Consider the following 22,115-nt stretch of genomic DNA (forward strand, 5'->3'; position numbering starts at 1 on the left):
CTTATCTTTTCATCTTCTTAACAAGGTCTTTTGCAGAGGAAAAGTTATGTGAACTAACTTGAATTTAAATAAAATTTAGGAAGGAAAAAAAAGTAAGAGAAAGTAGATGGTGAGATCTGGCACTGAGATATAACTATGTGAGTCATATAGGCATGAATAAAGTGTCTATATAGAGAGGAGGAAAAACATAAGGAGATGTCTGGGGTTATTTCTAAAGAAGGTATTGTAAGCCCTGGGAAAGTGTCTGGGGTCATTGCTGAAACATCAGCAAAGTTCTGGTCTCAAGGCTGCCGAACATGATAGTACTCTGAGAACAGAACCCCGAGATCTCCCAAGAGGGCCAGTTAGGGAACAGACCCCTAGCAGCCCTTGAAACTGCACATCTTCCCTACATGCTTTCCCGTAAACACCAGATGTGAGTTTGGTCTATGTCTGGAGGCTTCTTGTGTTTTCCTCCCATGCTTTAACATTCTTTGATGTTTATGCCCGGCGAACATGAAATAAAGACTATGTGCAGTTCGCTGCTGCTGCTGCTGCTGCTGTTTCGCTGCCAGAGGCAGCCCTTCATGTCTGCTCAGGCTGCGTCTGAGAATTTAGTCTTTGGTGAGCAGCTACAGAGCGGAGTTGGCCTAGGACTGCCTAACCCTCGAGGACTTCCAACAACTAGTGACTGGGAGGGAGATCAGAGTGTGTGCAGGAGTCAAGGTGGTTCTTCAGGGAGAAGGAGAAGAGAGCTTTAAGAGTAAATGGTCACAAAAGTAAGTGGTCACAACTCATGTGTCAAAGGTTTCTGAGAGGTCAGCTACGGGGGACACCTGAAAATTTCTGTTGATCTACAACGCAGAGGTCATTAATAGTCTTTTTGAAGGCTTAACTAGTGGAGGAATTCAAGCCAGATCCATCTACACCCTTTAATCCAGAAATTCCAATGTATAAGCCCAACAGCAGTTGAATTACCTTCACCAAAGAAATATATATAAGAATATTCATGCAGGGCACCTGGGTGGCTCAGCAGGTTGAGTGTCCCACTCTTGATTTCAGCTTAGGTCATGATCTCATGGTTCATGGGTTCGAGTCCTGCATTGGGCTCAGTGCTGTCAGCACTGAGGGTTGGGTAGTTAGGTGCTGTCAGCACTGAGCCTCCTTGGGATCCTCTCTTCCCACCTCTCTCTACCCCTCTCGTTTGTGCTCTCTCTCCCTCTCAATAAATAAATATTATTTTTTAAAAAAGGAATATTCATGCAACACTGCAAATGAACAGGCAAACGGGCAAAAATGAATCTCCCTATGGGATTGTGGTTTCCCCGGAAGAGCAGGAAAGGGACATAAGGGAGGGTCTCTGCAGAGCAAAAGTCCACACAAGACAGAGCAACAGATGCAGCTTCAGGCTCTGGAAGAGACTAAATCCTCCGAAAGAAACTTCCTAAGAGTCCCTTTTCCATGAGGACAGATTTGGGCTTTGATGCTACAGGCTGAAACGACTTTGGTACTACAGGCCAACACGGGAAGCCATTTAGATTTTGGGTCTTCTGCTTTAATGTAATCATCACACATCATTAAAAAAAACTTTTGTGAATTATCTACTGCAAGGTAAAAGAGTTGAAGGTAAAGATGCTTTTGATGAATGACACTGTTTGACATGTTCTCTGAGCCAGAGAAATAGCATTTTCCTTAGAGTGAAGCATCCACCTCGAAACCCCCACCGCCTCAGGCACAGCCCCCACTTCTTCCCTGCACACCGACGCTCTGTCTGGTGTTCATAGCTGGGGGATGCCTGAGATCTGAGGTTTCTGAGGGGCTCCCACAGGTGCCGCATCACTGTGGTGTCTCTCAGAGCACAGAAATACAATGCTGAGTCCCTGAGCTGTAATGAGGTGATGGTGAGGCTGATGGATCTGTCTGATTTCTGGAAGTTCAGAGAATACCGCCCCTCTGTTGCATTCTGCTCACTGTAGGACTCCTGGCGAATAAGGAAAATCATTTCCCCACTTGGTGGTTGTTTGTACCAGAAGAGATAATAAGTAGTACCACTGATTTCATATACACAGTCCAAGGTCACAGCCTCCTTCTCCGACATAGAAATTACAGGTCGGGCTTGAGTTACCTTCTGTGCCATGGCAGGTCCTGCAAAAAGAAAACAGAGAATTAGGCTGATTCCCCTGGTAGCAGCCCTAAGGTTTTAGGGAACTCAGGCAGGACTGAAAGTTTTGATTCCCCTGCTCATTATTCTACTCTCCTAAACCCCACCAGGCAACAGCCTGCCTCTACCCTGAACATGGGACTCAGCGCAGCCTGAATCTGGGCTTGAGGTCATCAATACTGTCCCTACCGAGGCAGATGGAGGCTGTGACTATTCTCAGCAGGCTGAGGAGCAGCATGTTGGAAGCTCTTCCTGTGAGTGAGATGTGCTGTGTTCTGTCTCAAATGCAGGTCTAAATGCTGTCCTGTGCCTCAGAGGGCGGGCGCGCACGCACACACACACACACACACACACACACACACACACACACACACTTCCTGAGCTGTAAGATCCTTCTGAGCCAGAACAGGAAATGTAGTTTGCTATCAGTTTGCTTATGTGGCGAGGTGGTTTTGTTGACATGATGGGAGTGTCTAACTTGCCTATTAAGTCTTTTTCTAATTTAATTCACAACAATTATATCTGGAAATGTATATGAGGCAAACTGAATTGTAGGACATTAATGGTGCCACCGTTTGCCATCTCCAGCCAATGCATTGATGATGGACCAGTGAGTTTGATAAGAAATACAATTTATTGTGATTATGGTGACTTCTGAGAACAAATAGTCATCCGTCTTTTTGCACAGCATACGCTTCTGTTTGTCCCCAGCCAGAATCTACAGTGAAATATACTCATAGATTTTTCTTCCAGACAAGAAGATAAAACTATCCATTCTCAGTCATCATACTTTTCTTCTGACACTGCAAGGCATTGGTTTCTGAGGAATTTTATATTGGATAAAGTTCATTGTCTGTTTAATGCTACCACAGCAAGTTTCCTGATTGACAAAATTTGGCCAACTGCTCATGTCTTAATAGTGATCAATAGTAAGTCTGTTGGAAAAATCTTGCTTTGGGGGCACCTGGGTGGCTCAGTGGGTTAAGCATTTGATTTCCACTCAGGTCATGGTCTCGACTTTGCCTCAGGTCATGATCTCAGGGTTGGTGAGTTCCAGCCTCTCATCGGGCTCTGTGCTGACAGGTCAAAGCCTGGAGCCTGCTTCAGATTCTGTGTCTCCCTCTCTCTCTGCCCCTCCCCCACTTGTTCTCTCTCTCTCTCTCTCTCTCTCTCTCTCTCTCTCTCAAAAATAAATAAAAAATTTTTTAAAAATTAAAAAAAATTCTTACTTTTGAATGTTGCCCCCTCCAGTCATAAAGTCAAATTCACCAGGCCATGCATTCTTATTTTCTTATATCAAAAGTGTAGCCATTCAAAAATTGCAAATGTCACTTCATCTCTCTGTTGCAGCAGCTGTGCCTCAGAGGCCCTCACTGGAAGCAGTCCCTCACCAGCTTCCTGTCTTAGCAACATGGAAGCTGGTGTCTGATTTGCTTGGCATCAGTGTGCTGGTTTATGACCGTGAGTCAGTTGACTGCAGCTTTTAATCACCTATTTGTTTTCTCATCCCTAAGTGAATATATCACTTTAGTGACATCTAACGTCCATGTTATATAATGAGAAAATAGAATTCTTTTATAAGTCTAGGATGGTCCAATTATCAGAAAAATGTTGTCTCTTAGAGGAGGGATTTGCCTGCAAAGAGGCACGAGGGGACTTGTGAGGGGAAGGAAATGTTTTCTATGTTGTTTTGTTACTTGGATACGTATAATTCTCAAGACACACTGAACAGCACATGTAAGATCTGTGCATGTCATTGTAAACAAAGTTACATCTCAATAAAAAAGTGAACCACAGTAAAATAAAATATACAGAGAAAATTAATTCATCCAGCTTTTTGTAAGAGTTGCAGAAGTTTATTTATACTTTTTGATTGTTAGGGAACAGCTGTAGTTCACTGTGATCACAGTCCGCTCCTGACCCTTCTGACAACCACTCGAGACCAGGAAGCAACAAAGACTATCAGGACATTAATATCCTGAGAGGCTAAATATACGCAAAAGAAATGATTAAACAAGATGGAATACTGTACAGCTCTCAGAATACGGGTCTACACAGCGATACATAATTATATAAATAAATTTCACAAAGGTAAGATTGTATGAAAGAAGCAGGCTACAAATGTACAAGCTAAATGACTCCATTTGCACAGAGTATAAAAGGAGAGGAAACTATTCTGTGAGTTGAGGTCAGGATAGTGATTACGGGGGGTGGTAGACACAGGGAGCAGGTACAAGAGTGGGCTGGCATGGGGGTAATGTCCTATTTTACAATATGAATCCTGGCTGCAATCCATGACAATTCATCTAGCTGTTTAATTACTCAGGTCCACATTCTCTATGTATAGGTTATTTTGTTGAAGTATAATTTATCTGCAATACAGTACACAGTCTCTATATGTTCATTTCAATGAGTTTAAAATTTTTACATACATGTATAATCACCACCAAACAAAATTGAGAACATTTACTTAACCCCTAGAAGTTCCCTTGTGAGCCTCTCCAGTCAAACCTTCCTCCTCAGAGGAAATCACCTTTCTACTTTTAACCAAGTTTAGTTTCTCTGTTCTTGAATGTCATATAAATGGAATCATACTGCATTTGGCAGGAAGGGACTGGCTTCTCCCAATTACCATAGATTTTAGAGATCCATCCTGTTGCTGTATGTATCGGTTGGCAGTTCATTCCTTTTTACTGCAGAGTAATATTCCTTATATACCATTAATCATTTATGTACTCTCCGATGTGTGGGAATTTGGGGTGTTTCCAGTTTGTAGTAAATAGGAATAAGCCTGCTACAAACATTTTTATATGGGTCATTTGTTGGGTTGTGTTTTCACTTCTCTTTGGCAATACCTATAAAATACCTACCTAGGGACTTGGTTGTTTCCCAAGGTGATGCTACCAGTCTCCCTTTGACCAGCAGTGCACAGAAGGTCCAGTTGGTCCATGTATTTGCCAGTATTTGAGGTTGTTCTCTGATTTGTCTTTAGGCCTTCTAGTGGAGGTGAACAGCATCTGAACATGAACTTAATTAGCATCTCCCTAATGGTTAATAGTGTTGAGCATATTTTCAGTACTTATTTAGTCATCCTCTTTATGGATTTTATTATTATATTATCTTTTTATTGTTGACTTATGAGAATTCTTTATATTTTCAAGGAATAATATTTCTTCCTGGAATACTTCTGTCCTGATTTTAGATTGCTTACTGATTTTCTTTTTCTTTTCTTTTTTAAAAATATTTATTTATTTTTGAGAGAGACAGAGCATGAGCAGGGGAGGGGCAGAGAAAGAGGGAGACACAGAATCTGAAGCAAGCTCCAGGCTCAAACTCAGGAATGATGAGATGATGACCTGAGCCGAAGTTGGATGCTTAACCAACTGAGCCACCCAGGTGCCCCAAGATTGCTTATTGATTTTCTTAAAATTGTCTTTTGGTGAGTAGAAATCTTAAATTTTGCTTGTGTCCATTTATTAATTTTCTTTGGTGTTGCTTTCTGCAACTCCTTCAGGCCAAGGATTGACACTTAAGACAGAGCCAAGGAATGGCAAATAAGAAAGACACAATAAAGACACAGACACACAAGATGCTTGAGCAGAACCTGCTACCCAGTCAAACTGGGCTCCTATTTTATTCTCTCAGTAAATGTTTAGTCAGCAGTGAACGTCTTGCCAGAACAATAGACACAGATAGAGGAAGGACAGAGCAGGAGCAACTTGCAATTATGTGTGGGTATATCTCTGGTGCCGTAGTCTCCTGATGCACTTGGCCAATGACCAGGAAGGCTCTGTCCTGCACATCTTTCTGAGACCTCATCAAGTCCCTTGTTCCCAGCGTACTGAGAACAGAAGTCCGATAAGGGCAGTTCATGCACAAGGTCCCAGCACTTTGAGTTAGTATATTTTTTATCCTGCCAGGAAACCTCTGCCTCCTCTGAGGCCACAAAGATATTCTCTACTGTTTTGTGCTATTTCTAGTAGTAGCATCTGAGATTAAATTAAGCATCTTAATTTACCCTAGTCTGCTTTCAAATATTATTTCCCTTTATGAAGAAAATGTGTTTTTAATTGCATCTGAATATGTTGTAATACCACAATATATTGGTTTTTTGTTGCCTTAAAGAAACATTTTCTTTTGAAAATAAGTGAAGTTATTAAAATTACTAACAAAACTTTAAAAAACTCACTCAGGCATCTGCCCTTTCTGGTATTCTTTGTGTCTTTCTGTGAATCTGAGTTTCCATGTGATATTATTTCCCATAAGCGTAAAGACCTTCAATATCTCTTGTACTGCAAGTCAGCTGGAGACAAATAATCTTTGATTGTGTCTCTTTGAAAATATATTTAGGGGCCCCAAGGTGGCTCAGGCAGTTAAGCAAGCGTCTGACTTCAGCTCAGGTAGTGATCTCACAGTTCATGAGTTCGAGCCCCACATCAGGCTCTATGCTGACAGCTCAGAGCCTGGAGCCTGCTTAGGATTCTATGTCTCCCGCTCTCTCTGCCCCTCCCCTGTTTGTGCTCTGTTTCTCTTCCTCTCTCTCTCAAAAAAAAAAAAATAAACACTAAAAATTTTAAAGAAAATATATTTATATTGCCTTTGTCTTTATTTTTTATTTTATTTATTTTCTTTAAATTTTTTTACTGTTTATTTATTTTAGAGACAGAGAGACAGCATGAGCAGGGGAGGGTGAGAGAGAGAGGGAGACACAGAATCTGAAGCAGGCTCCAGGCTCTGAGCTGGCTGTCAGCACAGAGCCCGATGCAGGGCTCAAACCCACGAACCGTGAGATCATGACCTGAGCCAAAGTCAGATGCTTAACCAACTGAGCCACCCAGGCACCCCATTGCCTTTATTTTTAAAGATTTTTTGCAAATGATGGAATTCTAGGTGGTCATATTTTTGTTCATTCACTACTTTGAAAGTGTTGTTTTACTGTCTTCTTACTACTGTTTTTGGTAGCAAGTTAGTTATCATTTGTATTTTTATTCCTGCATGCATGTAATGTGGCTATTGTTTTCCTTTGAATGCTTTTTAAGAAAGTTTTTAATTAAGTTTATCTATTTATTTTGAGAGAGAGAAAGAGCAGCTGGGGAGGGGCAGAGAGAGGGCAGATGAGAATCCCAAGCAGGCTCCACACTGCCAGCATGGAGCCTGATGTGGGTCTCAAACTTACGAACCATAAGATCGTGACCAGAGCCAAAATCTAGAGCTGGATGCTTAGCCAACTGAGCCACCCATGAGCCTCTTCCTTGGACTGCTTTTTTAAGATTTGATCTTTATTTAATTTTTTTTTTTTTCAGAATTTTGACTGTGGCATGCCTAGATGAGGCCTCCTTGGTATTTATCATGCTTTGGATTCTCTGAACTTCTTTAATCTGTCCATTAACAATTTTCTTCAAATGTGAAAGTTCTCAGCCATTATCTCTTTATATATATATAAATCCCCCTCCCTGAAATGGTCTCCTTTGGGGTTTCTGGACCATACTTGATGAACAGCCTCACCCCTGAGGAGGGTACACTTACTTAGGTAACTTGGTTCCTGAGATGCTGTCTTTTACTCCTTGTCACATCATTGTTTTAATTCAACGAAGTGTTTTCTTCTAGAAAGCTGGGTTTAGATGCTTAATATTCATAGCCAGGTTCTCTTCATTCCAGAGGCATGTTTGAGGTATTTAGCTGCTTCCTGTTATGTTGTTTTATTAGAGAATTCAGGAATCCCAGGTAAGGGTTCAGTGGCTGTTGGCTTGTCTGTCTAGTTTCCTTTGTAATTATTTGTGTTTGTGAAACAGCACAGATGTAAAAGGGTCATTTTTGCAGCTTGTTATTTCTCTATTCCTCTAGGTTGGGTTTACTTTATGCAAAGTAAGATTGCATTATAGTAAGAAGTCAAAGTATTGTAATTTTAAAGCTTTGGGACTCTCCCTCCCCTGCTCTCAGTCTCTCTCTGCCTCTCACAAATAAATAAAAAACATTAAAAAAATAAAATAAAGCATTGAGACTCTGTTATTACAGACAGCTGGGATAGTTTCTTACGTAGGCTCTGAGGGACGGTGTCTTTGATATAATAACAATTGTGATGACCAAATCAGCTGAACACAAGAATGATCTTCCTATAGCAAAAAGTCACCCTGAATAGATTTTCTCACCTGTTACAATTACCGTTGTTTTCGCTCTTATTAAAATTAAGGTCTTAAGTAGAGATAGGCTGGCAAGGTTCTCCAGCTGAGCACATTACCTTCCTGCTCTCAAACTATTGTGCATTGTTCCAGAATCCCTACGCTCAGGCATTCATTCCAGAAATTTACGGTTATCTGTGATGTGCAAAACTCTGTAAAAAGCACATAAACCAAAACAAGATATGATTTCTATCTCAAATTGCTTTCAGTTGGTGAGGATCAGATAAGCGGAGCAAACTCCATTTCCTGCCTGTACTCCCTGTAGCCCAGGCCCAAGCAGGTGGAATGAGGACTCAGACAGGAAATAGATAGCTGAGGCATTTATCACTGGGCAAATAAAACCTGTTTGAATATCTCATTTCTGGTGTTTAGATTTATGTTTGCCCTTCCATCTCCCTCTCCCTTTCTTAGGCCTATTTATCAAGATATTTAACCTCCACTGCTCAGGTGTCTAACAGCCGGTGTGAAGGAGTCCAGAATGTTAGGGAAGAAGGCAGTATTCACCTGTAGGGTTGGATGTCCAGACATTCAACTAGAACTTCCTCCCTTCTCATTTCATCATATTTGTTCTCTGACTTGCTTCAAGAAAGATTTAGTATTCTCTAGCCCTGGAATAAATAAAATTTAGTTCTTTATTGATAGATCTTAAATCTGATAAACTGAGTTTCAAAATCAAAAAGTTCTCCATTTTGCCTGAAGTTTGAATTATTTGAGAAATAATCTATGTAATGTGATTAAATTGAAATTTATTTTATTGTGATTAAATTGAGGTTCTTGAAGCTCATTGCCACTGCCTCTGCTGGCTTGCTTTGAACCTTTTTTTTCTTTTTCTTTCTTTTTTTTTTTTTCAATTTAGAAACTAGGGTATGAAGGTAAAATTAAGGCTTCCTGGGCCTTGGAAGGGTTCTTTTCTCCCTACTCCCCAAAGCTAAGTAGTTTGGAGGTGAAGTGACGTGTTTCTTCAGCTTTTGCTACAGGAATCCCATAGCGCTGAAGTACTATGCTTTTATCAGTCCTTGAGCTGAGTGGGGACAATGTAGAAACAAAGTAACTTAGCTTTGCAGAGTGCCCTAAATGCCTTGTCCAATGCTTGAGGGAAACAAAAACGTAAGCACATTTCAAAAATGTGTCATCTTTTGGGGATAGTAATACATAAACTCATAGCCAGGTAGGTAATTAATTCTATGTAGAAAACTTGGATTAGCCTGGGCTGTACCGTTTGCTGAGTACACTGGTTTAAGTCACCTCACCTCTCTGAACTTTTGGGTTTTTACTATAAAGTGAGATTAACTCTATGTACCTTGGCTTGCTCACATTACCATGAGGAGCAAATGGAATAATGCATATGAAAGTACATTGTAAAATTAGATAGTGCATTTGAAATACTTTAAAAATATCAGGTAACTTATCAAAGGCAATAATTAGCGGTAGGGATTTTCACAGAAAGGGAGAGATCACTGGGCTGGAATGACCAGAACATTCTTCAGGAGGAATGGTCTGAGACAGTCTCCAGGATCGGGGCGGGGTGGTGGGGAGAGATGATGGCAAGTACTCAGGTGGAGGTGATTATGGAGCAATGGGCTGTAGGCAGGGTTATTTAAGGAGGACAGTGAGTGCTCCCCAACTTCATTCTTGAGTCAGACTTAATCTGCTGAAGCAGAAAGTACCTGATAAAACTGTAGAGGCCATTGAGATGCACACAAAGAAATTTAACCTTACTACTGTAAGTAAAGGACAGTCACTGATGGGTGTTAAACAGTGGATTGATGTGATTGAAGCTGTGTTTTTTTAAAAAGGAATTATTCAGTGAGATATGGAGTAGGATCCAGGGAGGAGAACTTGGTATGAGGGAGGCTAGTTAAAAGACTGTTACAGAAAACCAGATGTGAGACATTGAGGGTCTCATCTTGGGGCGGTCATAGAGAGAAACAAGCACTAGAAGGACCTTCAAGGCCATCTGGTAGCATGTTGTATTCTTGGAACTGGGAGCAGAGAATATTTGCAAATATGTGTATCACAAATAGCTAAGTCCTCTATTGAGCAAATATTAATGAAAACTCTTTAAATGAGAGCACAGTGTGAGGGACAATGGGGATATGAAAATAGATTGAATGTGAATTATGCTCTCAGAATACAGTTAACTGGGTAAATAATGTGTAATTTTTAAAACCTTATTAAAGTATGATACACCTACATATACAAAACTTAAGTGTAGAGCTTGGTGAATCCTCTCAAAGTGAACTCACCCATATACCCACACTGAAAAATGGAGCATTATCAACATCCCAGAAATTTCTCTTGTTCAATCTCCCATCACTATCTCCCCATAAAGCTAACCGCTACCTGTTCTCTCCCGACTTATGATTTCATAGATTTGTCTTATGTATTTTTGCCCTTCTTTTGGGTCTGTCATCTTTCACTCAGTAATATTTGTGGGATTCATTCCATACAGAGAATATGGCAAGTTTACTCATCCTCTTGCTGTGAAGTCTGTTATCAGAATTTATCCATGAGATTGCTGATGGACATCTGGGTTGCTTTCTAGCTTTAGGGAATTACAATTATTGAAGCTGTACATGTTCTTATTCTTGTAGATGCTTTGTGAATGCACAGGGGTCACATTTTGGGGGGTAAATACCTACACGTATAATTGTTGGATCTTAGGTTAGGTTGTGCTCAGTTTTAATAGCTATTGCCAAATGGTTTTTACCAATTTACATTGCCTCCAGTGATACCTGGGAATTCCCATTGCCCCAGGTTCTCAGAGGCAACTTGGTGTTGTCCGTCTTCATCATTTTACCCATTCTGTTTCCTGGTGTTGTTATAGGTATGAATTTTCAGGACCACAATACAAGGTATCAAGTGGCAAATGCCAGGAAGGGTTAAAGAGTGACTGGAAAGCTTAGAGGAGGGATTACATCTATTGCGTTTGGTAGGAGAGCCAGGCCTTCTCAGGTAAGAATGCTCCAGAACCACCCTACGTTTTAATAATTGTGCTAAGAAATTATGAAATAGCAATGATTCGATGCCAAGGCTGCATCTCCCAGCAGCAAAATAGATCTCTTTCTCACCTGCAGTGCTCCCCATTTTCCTTCCAGAAGGTACGGTCACAGGAGGTATAGATAGGTCGCCAGCCACAGACACACAGAGCAGGTGCTCTGTGCAGTTGCAACACCAGATCAGTGACCACAGTAGCGTCCATATTCTTGTCGATGAGCAGACGGGTAAGAGGCTGTCTTGTGCTTTGGGAGTGGACGATGCTTTCTCCTGGTTTCTTGGAGCAGATTAGAAAGCTCATCCCACTCCCAGGACAGCTTGCATTTTAACTGGATACAGGATAAGAGTATCCTCTTTGCTAACAATGACCGCATCTCAGGGAAATTTCATCCATTAGTCATATTGTAGTAGGTATATCGAAAAGTATTTACATACTCTTAAACTAAGAGAGGGAAAAAAACCCCAGCATAACCTATAGAGATTTAGTGCCTCACTACTTATCTGTTAACTGAATATTTGCTCAGAAGAAAAAAAACACACCATTTTCTTGTTAGCTTTTATCTTGACATGTGGAACGTTGCTGGATGTTCATTCCAATAGCACTCAAAGTTGAAACCATATCAGTTTGAAGGCTGGTGTTACTCTGGCTCATGTCTTAGAGTATTTTTTCTTTGGCCTGTCAGTAAATATGAGGAAATATACCTTAAATTGTTTAGTTAGGGGAATAAAGTGGCCCTAAGTAGACACAGGAGCCACTGTCCAGAAAATTTTACTCAGTTCCTAAGTATAGGAATTTCTGTTATGACTCAATACACGCAATTCTGAAATAACTCCTGCTCTTCTAAACCACACATATTAATTATAGTAGAAAATGGGATAGGGAAAACCCCAAAAATATACAACTCGGTAGCCAAAGCATCATCAAGAACAATAAAAATCCTATTAAAAATACCAGCAGAGTGCATTTGCCCCTTGCATCATACTCAGCAAATTATTTGAAGCCTTAAATATTGGGACTTGTGTTTTGCCTCTCTAGACATAAGTCCACGAGAACATGTGCTACCAATAAGATCAAGTTCATCAATATTTTTAATGTTATCATTCTTCACAGATCAGCATTAAAATTTTTTAAATTTTTTAAATGTTTACTCGATTTTGAGAGACAGAGCATGAGTGGGGGAGGGGCATGGAGAGAGATGGGGAGAGGGAGACACAGAATCTGAAGCAGGTTCCAGGCTCCAAGCTGTCAGCACAGAGCCTGACGTGGGGCTCGAATTCACTGACCATGAAATCATGACCTGAGCTGAAGTTGGACGCTTAACTGACTGAGCCACCCAGGCACTCCCATAAATCAGCATTTTAAACAGGAGACATGAAGATAGTCCTATGGTCTTTTTATCCTCCCTCTCAGCTTCATCAGGTAGCTTTACCTTGAAAACCCTAGAAATTCTTGAAGCCACTGAAACAAATTCGGCTAACACTAAAATAGAGTTGAAGCTTCTTTTATAGTGAAAATTTTGCCCCAGAAAGTTCTTTGATTTGAAACAATGATTAATGTGCTTAGAAAAATCCATGAGAATTAATAAGACTTCCACATCATATTGACATTTTACTGATATTTACTAAATTCATAAAAAAGAATTTGTTTTCATGAGCTATATACACTGTAGTAAAGCCAAGAATGTTGTGTCCTGCACTCTTAATGAGTAGACATATTTGCCACATCAAGTATTTTTGTTTGTATTTGGAAAATGTAGTCCCCATTTCCATGGCAAATACCTGTAGGTCTCCTGATAACAGCCATGGAGCTCAGCTATAGTGCTTCAAATAACTGGGCTATTCAATCAGAGAGCATATGAGCAACTTCATAGTGCGAGAATATAAATATATGGTGACTGAGATTTTTAGCTTCAATATGCAGATATTATAGACTCCTGTGATTTCCAAATGAGTAAACTGCAGTTTTTAATATTGCATTGAGTTCTTCTTCATCAAATGAAAACATTAACAACTATAAATCTAAGATTAAATTGTATTCTGGGGGACAAAAAGACAGATTTCTAGAAGGTTCAACCTAATAATTGTTAAAATATTGGTCAGGCATCAGATTTGAGTCTAACCCAAATTCTGCTCCCAGCTGGTTATGTAACCTTGAGTAAGTCACTTAACATCACTAAACCTCGAATTTTGGCATGCGTCGAATGAGAATTTGGTAGTATCTAGAGAGGGGTGGGGAGGAATTTAAAGTGCTTAGCCCAATGTCCATAAAACTAAGCACCATAGGGGCACCTGGGCAGCTCAGCTGGCTGAGAGTCTGACTCTTGATTTTGGCTCAGGTCATGATCCCAAGTCATGAGATCGAACCCCATGTCAGGTTATACACTAAGTGTGAAGCCTGCTTAAGATTCTCTCTTTCTCCCTCTCCCCTTTTGTCCCCCTCCTCCACTCACTCTTTCTCTAAAAAACAACAGCAACACCACCACCAACAACAAAAACCCAAAACTCAAAACTGTAAGCACCACAAATATTTGGGAATAAGTAGAGTTCACTAAAATGAATAAAATTATTTGTAAAAAAAAAAAAGCATAATTTTAAGACTTGTATGGTATTTTAATGCACTATGTTACAAAATCCTAAAGGAGGAGACTCTGTTACCTAAAATATATTCCCAATAGTTATTAAAATGACTGGCACATATGAATGTGTCAAAAGTTTTCTTGAATGAATACAGGTATAGCTTAGAATAATAATATCTTACTTTGGTATTAATCATTATTTGTAAGGAGCACTTTCTCATATTTATTCAATTGCATGTCCACAAAGAAATGTTAGTGGCAAATAAAGCAAAAAACAAACCTAAAAATACCCAGAAATGTCTAACTTAAAATCTATTTGAGTTTAAAAGAGCAGAGCCCCTGTACATGAATGCTCTTAGTAGTTTTATTCATAATAGCCAAAAAGTGGAAACAACCAAAATCCCCATCAATGGATGAATGGATAAAGAAAATATGGGATATTAATACAATGGATTATTATGTAGTCACAGAAGTACTAAAGTACTGATATATGGATACGCCTTGAAAAGATGATGCTGTGTGAAAGAAGCTAAACACAAGAGGCCATTTACTATCGGATTCTATGTATAGGCTTATCTGCAATCTAAGTTTGCACCTAGATTGCCTCCTTCCATCCCTAGCTCAAAGTAACACCAGGGCTCTTGAGTGCAGGGGCATCAGGACTCTGTTCGTCTGCAGCCGTGGCCAGCACGAGATGCTAACTAGAGCGAAACCATCTCCCGTCCAGGCTGCCCACCTCCAGGCTCCTCCAGCGCCCCTCGCGGTTTGTGCCCAGCTCCCCCTGCAGCCGCCCTCACTGTGCCTCCTCCCGGGACGCAGTAGTACACAGCCGAGTCTGACACGCGCACAGAGCGTTTCTGCAGGTGGAAGGAGCTGTCGCTGGTGACAAGACTAGCAACATGACTGGCCTGAAAACCGTGATGCTCTGCCCCCTGGTTTTCTGATAAGCTGTTCAGGAGGCACTCAGGCTCTTTGTTTCGGTACTGGACATACCAGAAAACAAAAACTGTATAGCCACTCTGGTAAGTGCAGTTCAGGGTCAAAGGCATCCCCTCAAGGAGAGTAACAGGGCCTTCTGTCTGGGTCACTGAGTCTCCATGGGTCCCTCCTGGGGGGAAAAAAAGGTAAAGATTTTGTTATATTGATAACGTAAGGATAGTCTCCAGCTTGGCAGGGGTTAAAAATCATCCTATAATCAAGGACTAGAACATCTTAGGAATTTTGAATAAATGTTACTTACTCAATATCAGCAAGATTGCAAGTCCTGAGTAGGAAGCAGCCAGCATGGCTTGTGGAGGAGCAGCGGAAGGTTCCATTTGGGGATATACCCACAGCTGAGAGGGTTGTTCTTCTAGTTTCTTGGTCCTTTGGTGGAATCTTCTAGAAAATCGTGACTCCTGTGTTAAGCAGGACAACCTGCCCTGCAAGTCATGTCACAGGCTCTAAAAAAGGGACATGTGCTCAGAACCGGAAGATGAATTTGTGTCAGACCACCGACCGAGGGGAGCAGCGCCTTCCTGTGGCTCTATTCTGACCCTGCAGGCTGCTTTACAGCTGAACTGGTATTTACCCTGGAATGGAGCTTGAGTTGTAGACACTGAAGAGAAATCGGTGTCTGGGGTGAGGGGGAGCGCTCCAGGAAGGAAGCACCAAACACTTTTTGCAGACTTCAAGGTGGTGCCTGAGGCTGAGATGGTGGGTAATCCTCTCACCCTCTTAAAGACGCAGGGTAATGTGGCTGCCTAAATCTTTCTAATCCCAGCATCTAATGGCTGTTCATGCTGAGTATTAAGTTAGGTTTAGGCTGCAGCGGTATTCTTTGGGTATACTGAAAGCATAAAAAAGGCATGATCTGAGATTTTTCTTGACATATTGGTCCATTGTTCCCCTCAAACCAAGGGATTCTCTGCTGAGAATGTTCTCTCTCCTCTCTCCTACCTTTGCATAAGTAACTTCTATTCATTCTTTAGGAACCAGTTCATAGGGGGCCTGGGGTGGCTCAGTCGGTTAAGCATTTGACTTTGGCTCAGGTCATGATCTCATCGCTTGTGGGTTCATGCCCCACATCGGGCTCTGTGCTGACAGCTCAGAGCCTGGAGCCTGCTTCAGTTTTGTGTGTGTCTCTCTCTGGCCATGCGCTATCTCTGTCTCTCAAAAATAAATACATATCAAAAAATAAAAAATACAAATTCATTGTTTCATCAGAGACTGAATGAGTAAGCTGAGACAGAGCCTAGGAATGCAGATCCTCAGAGGTGCTCTAGGTAATTCTGATACAGGTGATGTTGGTAATTTAAGGTCTGGCATTTGAGAACCACTACCTTGTATAACTTTTCTTCACCATCCCCCATCTTTTTCACTAAACATGTACATAAGTACAAATGCCCCAATTTTCTCCACACACGCATTTTTAGTAGTATCAAACTTCATTAAGAAAACTACATTCATACCACATGATCCAGTAATTCCACTGCTGGGTTTTTACCCAAAGAAAAAGAAAACATTAATTTGAAAAGATATATACACCTCTTTGTTTATAGCAGCATTATTTACAACAGCCAAAATATAGATGCAGCCCAAGTGTCCATTATCAATTGATGAATGGATGAAGAAGATGTGATATAGACAGAAAGAGATAGATAGATGTATAGATAGATAAGATAGAGATAGAGCCATAAATATACACAATGGAATATTACTCAGCCATAAAAAAGAATGAAATCTTGCCATTTGCAACAACATGGGTGGATGTAGAGGGTATTCTGCTAAGTGAAATAAGTCAGAGAAGACAAATACCATATGATTTTACTTATATTTGGAATTTAAAAAAACAAATGAAGAAACAATACACAAACAAACAATATACCTGACTTGACTATAGAGAACAATCTGATGGTTACCAGATAGGAGGTGGGTGGGGTGATGGAGGAAATAGGGGAAGGGAATTAAGAGTAGCCTTATCATGATGAGCACAGAGTAATGTATAGAATTATTGAATTACTATATTGTACACCTGAAACTAATATAACACCGTATGTTCATTATACTTGAATTATACTTGAAAACTATATTCAACATTTATTTATCTTCCTAGGAGCAAGACACAAATGAATGAAAAATTGCTATGTATTTGATAACAGAAGTATCCATTTTTTAAAAACAAAATTTCAGGGCCTGAACATGCATCTCTCACTTGGACAGGGAAAAATTATGACTTACTTGCATGTTCTCATTTATTAATAGAGATACTGAAACTTGAGAAGCATGCAACTAATAAATGGCAGAATGAGATTTGGATCTTTGTCTCTATTGGGACACAATGTTTCCACTCCTCAGCTTTATTTTATTTTTTAAAATATTTTTAATGTTTTTTATTTATTTTTGAGAGACAGAGAGGGACAGCGCGAGCAGTGGAGGGTAAGAGATAGAGGGAGACACAGAATCTGAAGCAGGCTTCAGGCACTGAGCTTTCAGCACAGAGCCCAACGCGGGGCTTGAACTCACGAACTGTGAGATCATGACCTGAGCCGAAGCTGGACGTTTAACCGACTGAGCCACCCAGGTGCCCCTCCACTTCTCAGCTTTAAAATGAAACTTTTAGGGGGCACCTGGGTGGCTCAGTCGGTTAAGTGTCCGACTTCAGCTCAGGTCATGATCTCATGGTTGGTGGGTTCCAGCCCCACATCGGGCTCTGTGCTGACAGCTAGCTCAGACCCTGGAGACTGTCTTCAGATTCTGTGTCTCCCTCTCTCTCTTACCCTCCCCTGCTCATGCTGTCGCTCTCTCGCTCTCTCTCTCTCTCAAAAATAAATAAAACATTTTAAAAAATAATAAAATGAAGTGTTTGGCTGAAAGAGTTATAAGATCCTTTCTAATATTTTTTTTGGCAGGAATTAGAGGAATGTAAAAATCATCTCATGCATCTCAAGCACTGTGCAGGTCACCAGAAGGTTACCCATACGAAACCTTCTAATACTGAGAAATCTTCACTCATCCTCCACAAATGTCCAGTGCTTAGCTTTTTCCCTAGTAAAATTGGAACTTGAAGGGCCTTTTGGGCTCATCTATCCAAATCCTTCAAGTACAGAACATTGAAGGATGTTATGCTGATGATGTGCCCAAAGCCATAGAGCCAGGATTGGCAGATCTGAAACTGGCATTTCAGTCTCTCATTCTAAACTTCATACCCTTTGCCTTGGCACAAGATGTTTCAAAAAAAAAAATCATGAAGTTGAGAAGGTTCACCTTTCATCTTGCCTGCTCTTCCTAGACTCTCCTTCTTGGGAAGACATAACCACTAATGCTACCCACTCTAGGGCTTCTAAGAGGCAGCTCTGGCAGAGTTTGTGAAAAGGCTGCAGGTGCCTGGTGAACACTGTGCTTCCGTTGCACAGAAGTAGGTAGCAGTGTCTGCCGTCTGGGAAGCCATGATGGTCAATGAACTGCTTTTGAGGGAGGTGTTCAGTGTGACTCGTAGTCTTTCGATGTTTTTCTCTTTTTCGTTTGAACGTATTAAAATCAGCCGGGCAAAGCCTCTACCTGAGTCTTGTTTATACCACTGTAAGTTGTTTATACTAGTTTTATAACTGCAGTTCATGGTGGCATTTTCACCCTCCTGGATACTCAGGGTCTGATGATCCTGTTCCTGTTGACTGTTCACCCCTATGCAGAAACAGAAGGCCAGACACCGGGAGTCAGTCCCTGTCCACTCTCTGGCGTTTGCATTTCCTTCCCTGATTTTCTGGTACATTTTCAACTTAACAGGAAGACTTTTTCCCTCAGTCTTGAGGGCTCCGAACTTTGGTCACCCTGTTCCCATCACTGTGGTCACCCTATTTCTATTACCAAGAGCCCCAACTCACTGGCCAGCTGAAGCCATAGGATCACCAAAGACGCTTTTAGGAGTTTCTCCATTCTTCTTCCTTTCTGGGATCACAGAAGACTCAGCTCTGGGGCCTGAAGTGCAGCCAGGATCCTCAATCGAAACAGTTAGCTCTCTTTATGAGGTATATTTATCCATTCCCTCTGGAACCCAGAGTCTTCCCCGAGCCAATCAGAGGCAAACCCAGTCCTTCGCATTCAGTACACACATCCTGATTCCAAAGGAACCGAGTCTGAGAAGATGCACCGCCATCTTGTGGTAGCAACGTCTTCTTGCCAATAGAATGTACTCTGGAAACATAAAAAAGGCGATTCAGAAAAAATTACAAGGCAATGATGCCCACCTTGCCAGCGTGTGCTCACACAGTCTTCCTTCTGTGTACGTTGTCGGATCTTAACCTCTCCTCATAAGGACACCAGTCACATTGGGTTAGGGCTCGCTCTAACGATCCCATTTTTAATTACCTCTTTAATAACCCTATCTCTAAATACAGTCACACTTTGTGGTATTAGAGGATAGAACTTCAACACACGAATTGGAGTGGAGAGACCATTCATCTCGTAACAATGAGCATCTGATATTTCTGTTTCTATGGCAAGAGGCAGTCATGTACAAGAAGGGAGCTAACTTTGCAGTCAGGCCATTAAAGTCAAGTTTAGACCTACCCATTCAGGAGCTGTTTATATCATGTATGTCTATATTCTCTTGACTATAAAATATGGATGAAGAATAATAATACTACCTGTTTAGAATTTTGAAAATTCTTGATGAGATAATAAAATGCTATGTAGAGCAGAGTCTGACATTTACTAATGACTCAAAAATTATTATTGTTATAAGAAAATGGGCCCTGATGCTGAGCAGTCAAAAGGCTTGGGGGACATCCCCTAGAGAATTGAATGAATGTTTTCAAGAAAGGACATTAAGATCTTTTGTGTGTAAAATAAAGAGACAGGGAAGAGGGGAAGGAAGAAATATAAGGAAGGAAGGGAAGAAAAGAAGAACGGAGGAGGTTGTGGACTTGCAATTAGAGGTACTTCTAGAAGGTTTGCGTTGGGTGACTACCACAGCAAACCTGGTTGTCAGTATGAGACCAAGAAACATTAAAGCTTTTTGAGCAAGGAACTGATGTTATTTAAGAAGTTTACATATTAGTCTGTCAACTCTCTGCTACATGGTTTTGAAACAATTTGTGAGGAAATTTCGACTAGTGGTCAAAAAGATGACCCTGGACTCTAAGAAATTAAGGGACTTGTCCACTGCCTCACGAGAGTCTAGTTCTTTTACTATTTGCATCTATTTGGCTGTATACACAAAACGTCTGTGGAGAAGCACAATAAGGAAAGAGACTTCGCTGTGCTCTGGGCAGAACTGTGAGGTTAGTTAGTGACAGTGGAATTTTCATTGTAAGTGTTAATGGAAAACTACAGCAACAAATGAGAAGGCAGGATTGTTGGGGACTCAGACCCTTTGAGAATGAAGTTTTGGGTCACCCCACAAGACAAATAACCGCAGTCCAGCAAGATTCTGGCTGAGGCCAGGGGAAATATAAAATGGGTAGTAACATGGGGCACCCGGGTGGTTCAGTCAGTTAAGTATCCCACTCTTGATTTCAGCTCAGGTCATGATCTCATGATTCGTAAGTTTGAGCCCTGCATCAAGCTGTGCACTGATAGTGCAGAGCCTGCTTAGGATTCTCTCACCCTCTTTCTCTGCCCCTCCCCTGATCACTCACTCTCTCTCTCTCTCTCTCTCTCTCTCTCTCTCTCTCTCAAAATAAATAAATAAACTTTTAAAAATGGGTAGTAACAGAAGGGAGCTCTCTGTGTTAGCTGCAGCCTCATGAACAAATCTGGAATCAAATAGTGTAGTAGCTGTCTACATTTTCTCTTTGTTCTTTATATGTGTGTTCTTTTGTATACGCTGCCATTTTCTTCTTTTTCTTTCCTTCTTATCATTAATTTATATATAAATTGTCAATGACCAACTTTATAATTTAGTCTGTATATAACAACATATTTAATGGCATGTCCTCTGAATTTTAGAAATAATTAACATAGCAAGAAACTTATAGTCAGTATAGGTCTCCTCATTTGGGAGAAAGGATAAGACCTTCTCTTGTTCAAGGACAGCTTTAGCTTGTTCGATGGAAATATAGTCATTTCATTGCTGTTTGGAGTTAGATGTGTGTGCAGAGAGGTGCATATGAAAGACCAGAGGGATAAAGTGTGCCAAGTATCCACTTACTGCCTTTCCCTCTTATTGCCAATCCACCCTTCAGTGCCCCATTTGTAATCCTAGCTCCAGACCCTGTGAACGTCTCTCCTTTGCCGGCTGGTATGATATCAAGTTCTGTCAATAAGAGGAACCTCGAAGGGCCCTGCTGGAGGAAGAAATTCCTCTTCTTGGTTCTGGTATGTCTTCACATTTCTTGTTCCTGCAGTTCAACTTGGCCAGCCTGTGGGACACTCGCCCACCGCAACATTCTGCTGGTTCAGTGACAGCCCCCCATTGGCTTTCTGGCAAATTTTATTCATTAGTAGCTCATTATTTGTATTAAAGTTTCCTTGTTCAGATTACTGGGGGTGTTTTTTCCTTCTGATTAGACCTTGACTGAGACAGTAGGAGTCCATGAAGTGCATGGGAGGAAAGGCATCATGCAGAGGGATCAGCGATCACACACCAGGAGACAATACAGTAACTGTTACGGAGCTGTGCTGAGGTATGTCATGAGGAACACATGTGGGAGGCTTGGGATGGCAAAGGAGAGGAGAGGTGACACTGGACCACTGGAGAGTTGACTTAGGCCAAGAAAAAAATGGTTTTTATGCTCTGCTATATAGACTATATTTCAAAAGTCTTTTTTCCAGGTACTACTAGACAGAATAAATACACTTACATCTTTAAAACTACTTAGACAGGGTAGGTAATGGGAATTTCGTTGGACAAAATTTTTTAATTTAATTATTTTAAATAGTTAATTGTCAAACTGGTTTCCATATAACACCCAGTGCTCTTCCCCACAAGTGCCCTCCTCCATCACCACTTCCTCTTTTCTCCCTCCCCCTTTCCCTTCAACCCTCAGTTCCTTTTCAGTATTCAATAGTCTCTCAGGTTTTGCGTCCCTTTCTCTCCCCAATTCTCTTTCCCTCTTCCCCTCCAGATGTCCTCCATTAGGTTTCTCCTGTTCTCCTGTTAGACCTATGAGTGCAAACATATGGTATCTGTCCTTCTCTGCCTGACTTATTTCGCTTAGCATGACACCTTCGAGGTCCATCCACCTTGCTACAAATGGCCATATTTCATTCTTTCTCATTGCCGTGTAATACTCCATTGTATAT

The 22,115-nt window shown here is 41.0% G+C and overlaps 3 gene segments (V, D, J or C); all 3 read right to left on the reverse strand.

Annotated features, from left to right (window-relative positions):
* LOC115301965 overlaps positions 1–22,115 on the reverse strand; it is a 550,585-nt gene that overhangs the window by 459,361 nt on the left and 69,109 nt on the right.
* On the reverse strand, positions 1,513–2,406 carry LOC115301967. The segment is given in 2 exon segments: positions 1,513–2,124; positions 2,330–2,406. Coding segments are annotated over 2 exon segments (597 nt in total).
* LOC115301971 lies at positions 13,920–18,911 on the reverse strand. The segment is given in 3 exon segments: positions 13,920–15,000; positions 15,133–15,334; positions 18,755–18,911. Coding segments are annotated over 2 exon segments (483 nt in total).

Source organism: Suricata suricatta, chromosome 9, assembly GCF_006229205.1.
Source record: "Suricata suricatta isolate VVHF042 chromosome 9, meerkat_22Aug2017_6uvM2_HiC, whole genome shotgun sequence".
Lineage (NCBI taxonomy): Eukaryota > Metazoa > Chordata > Mammalia > Carnivora > Herpestidae > Suricata > Suricata suricatta.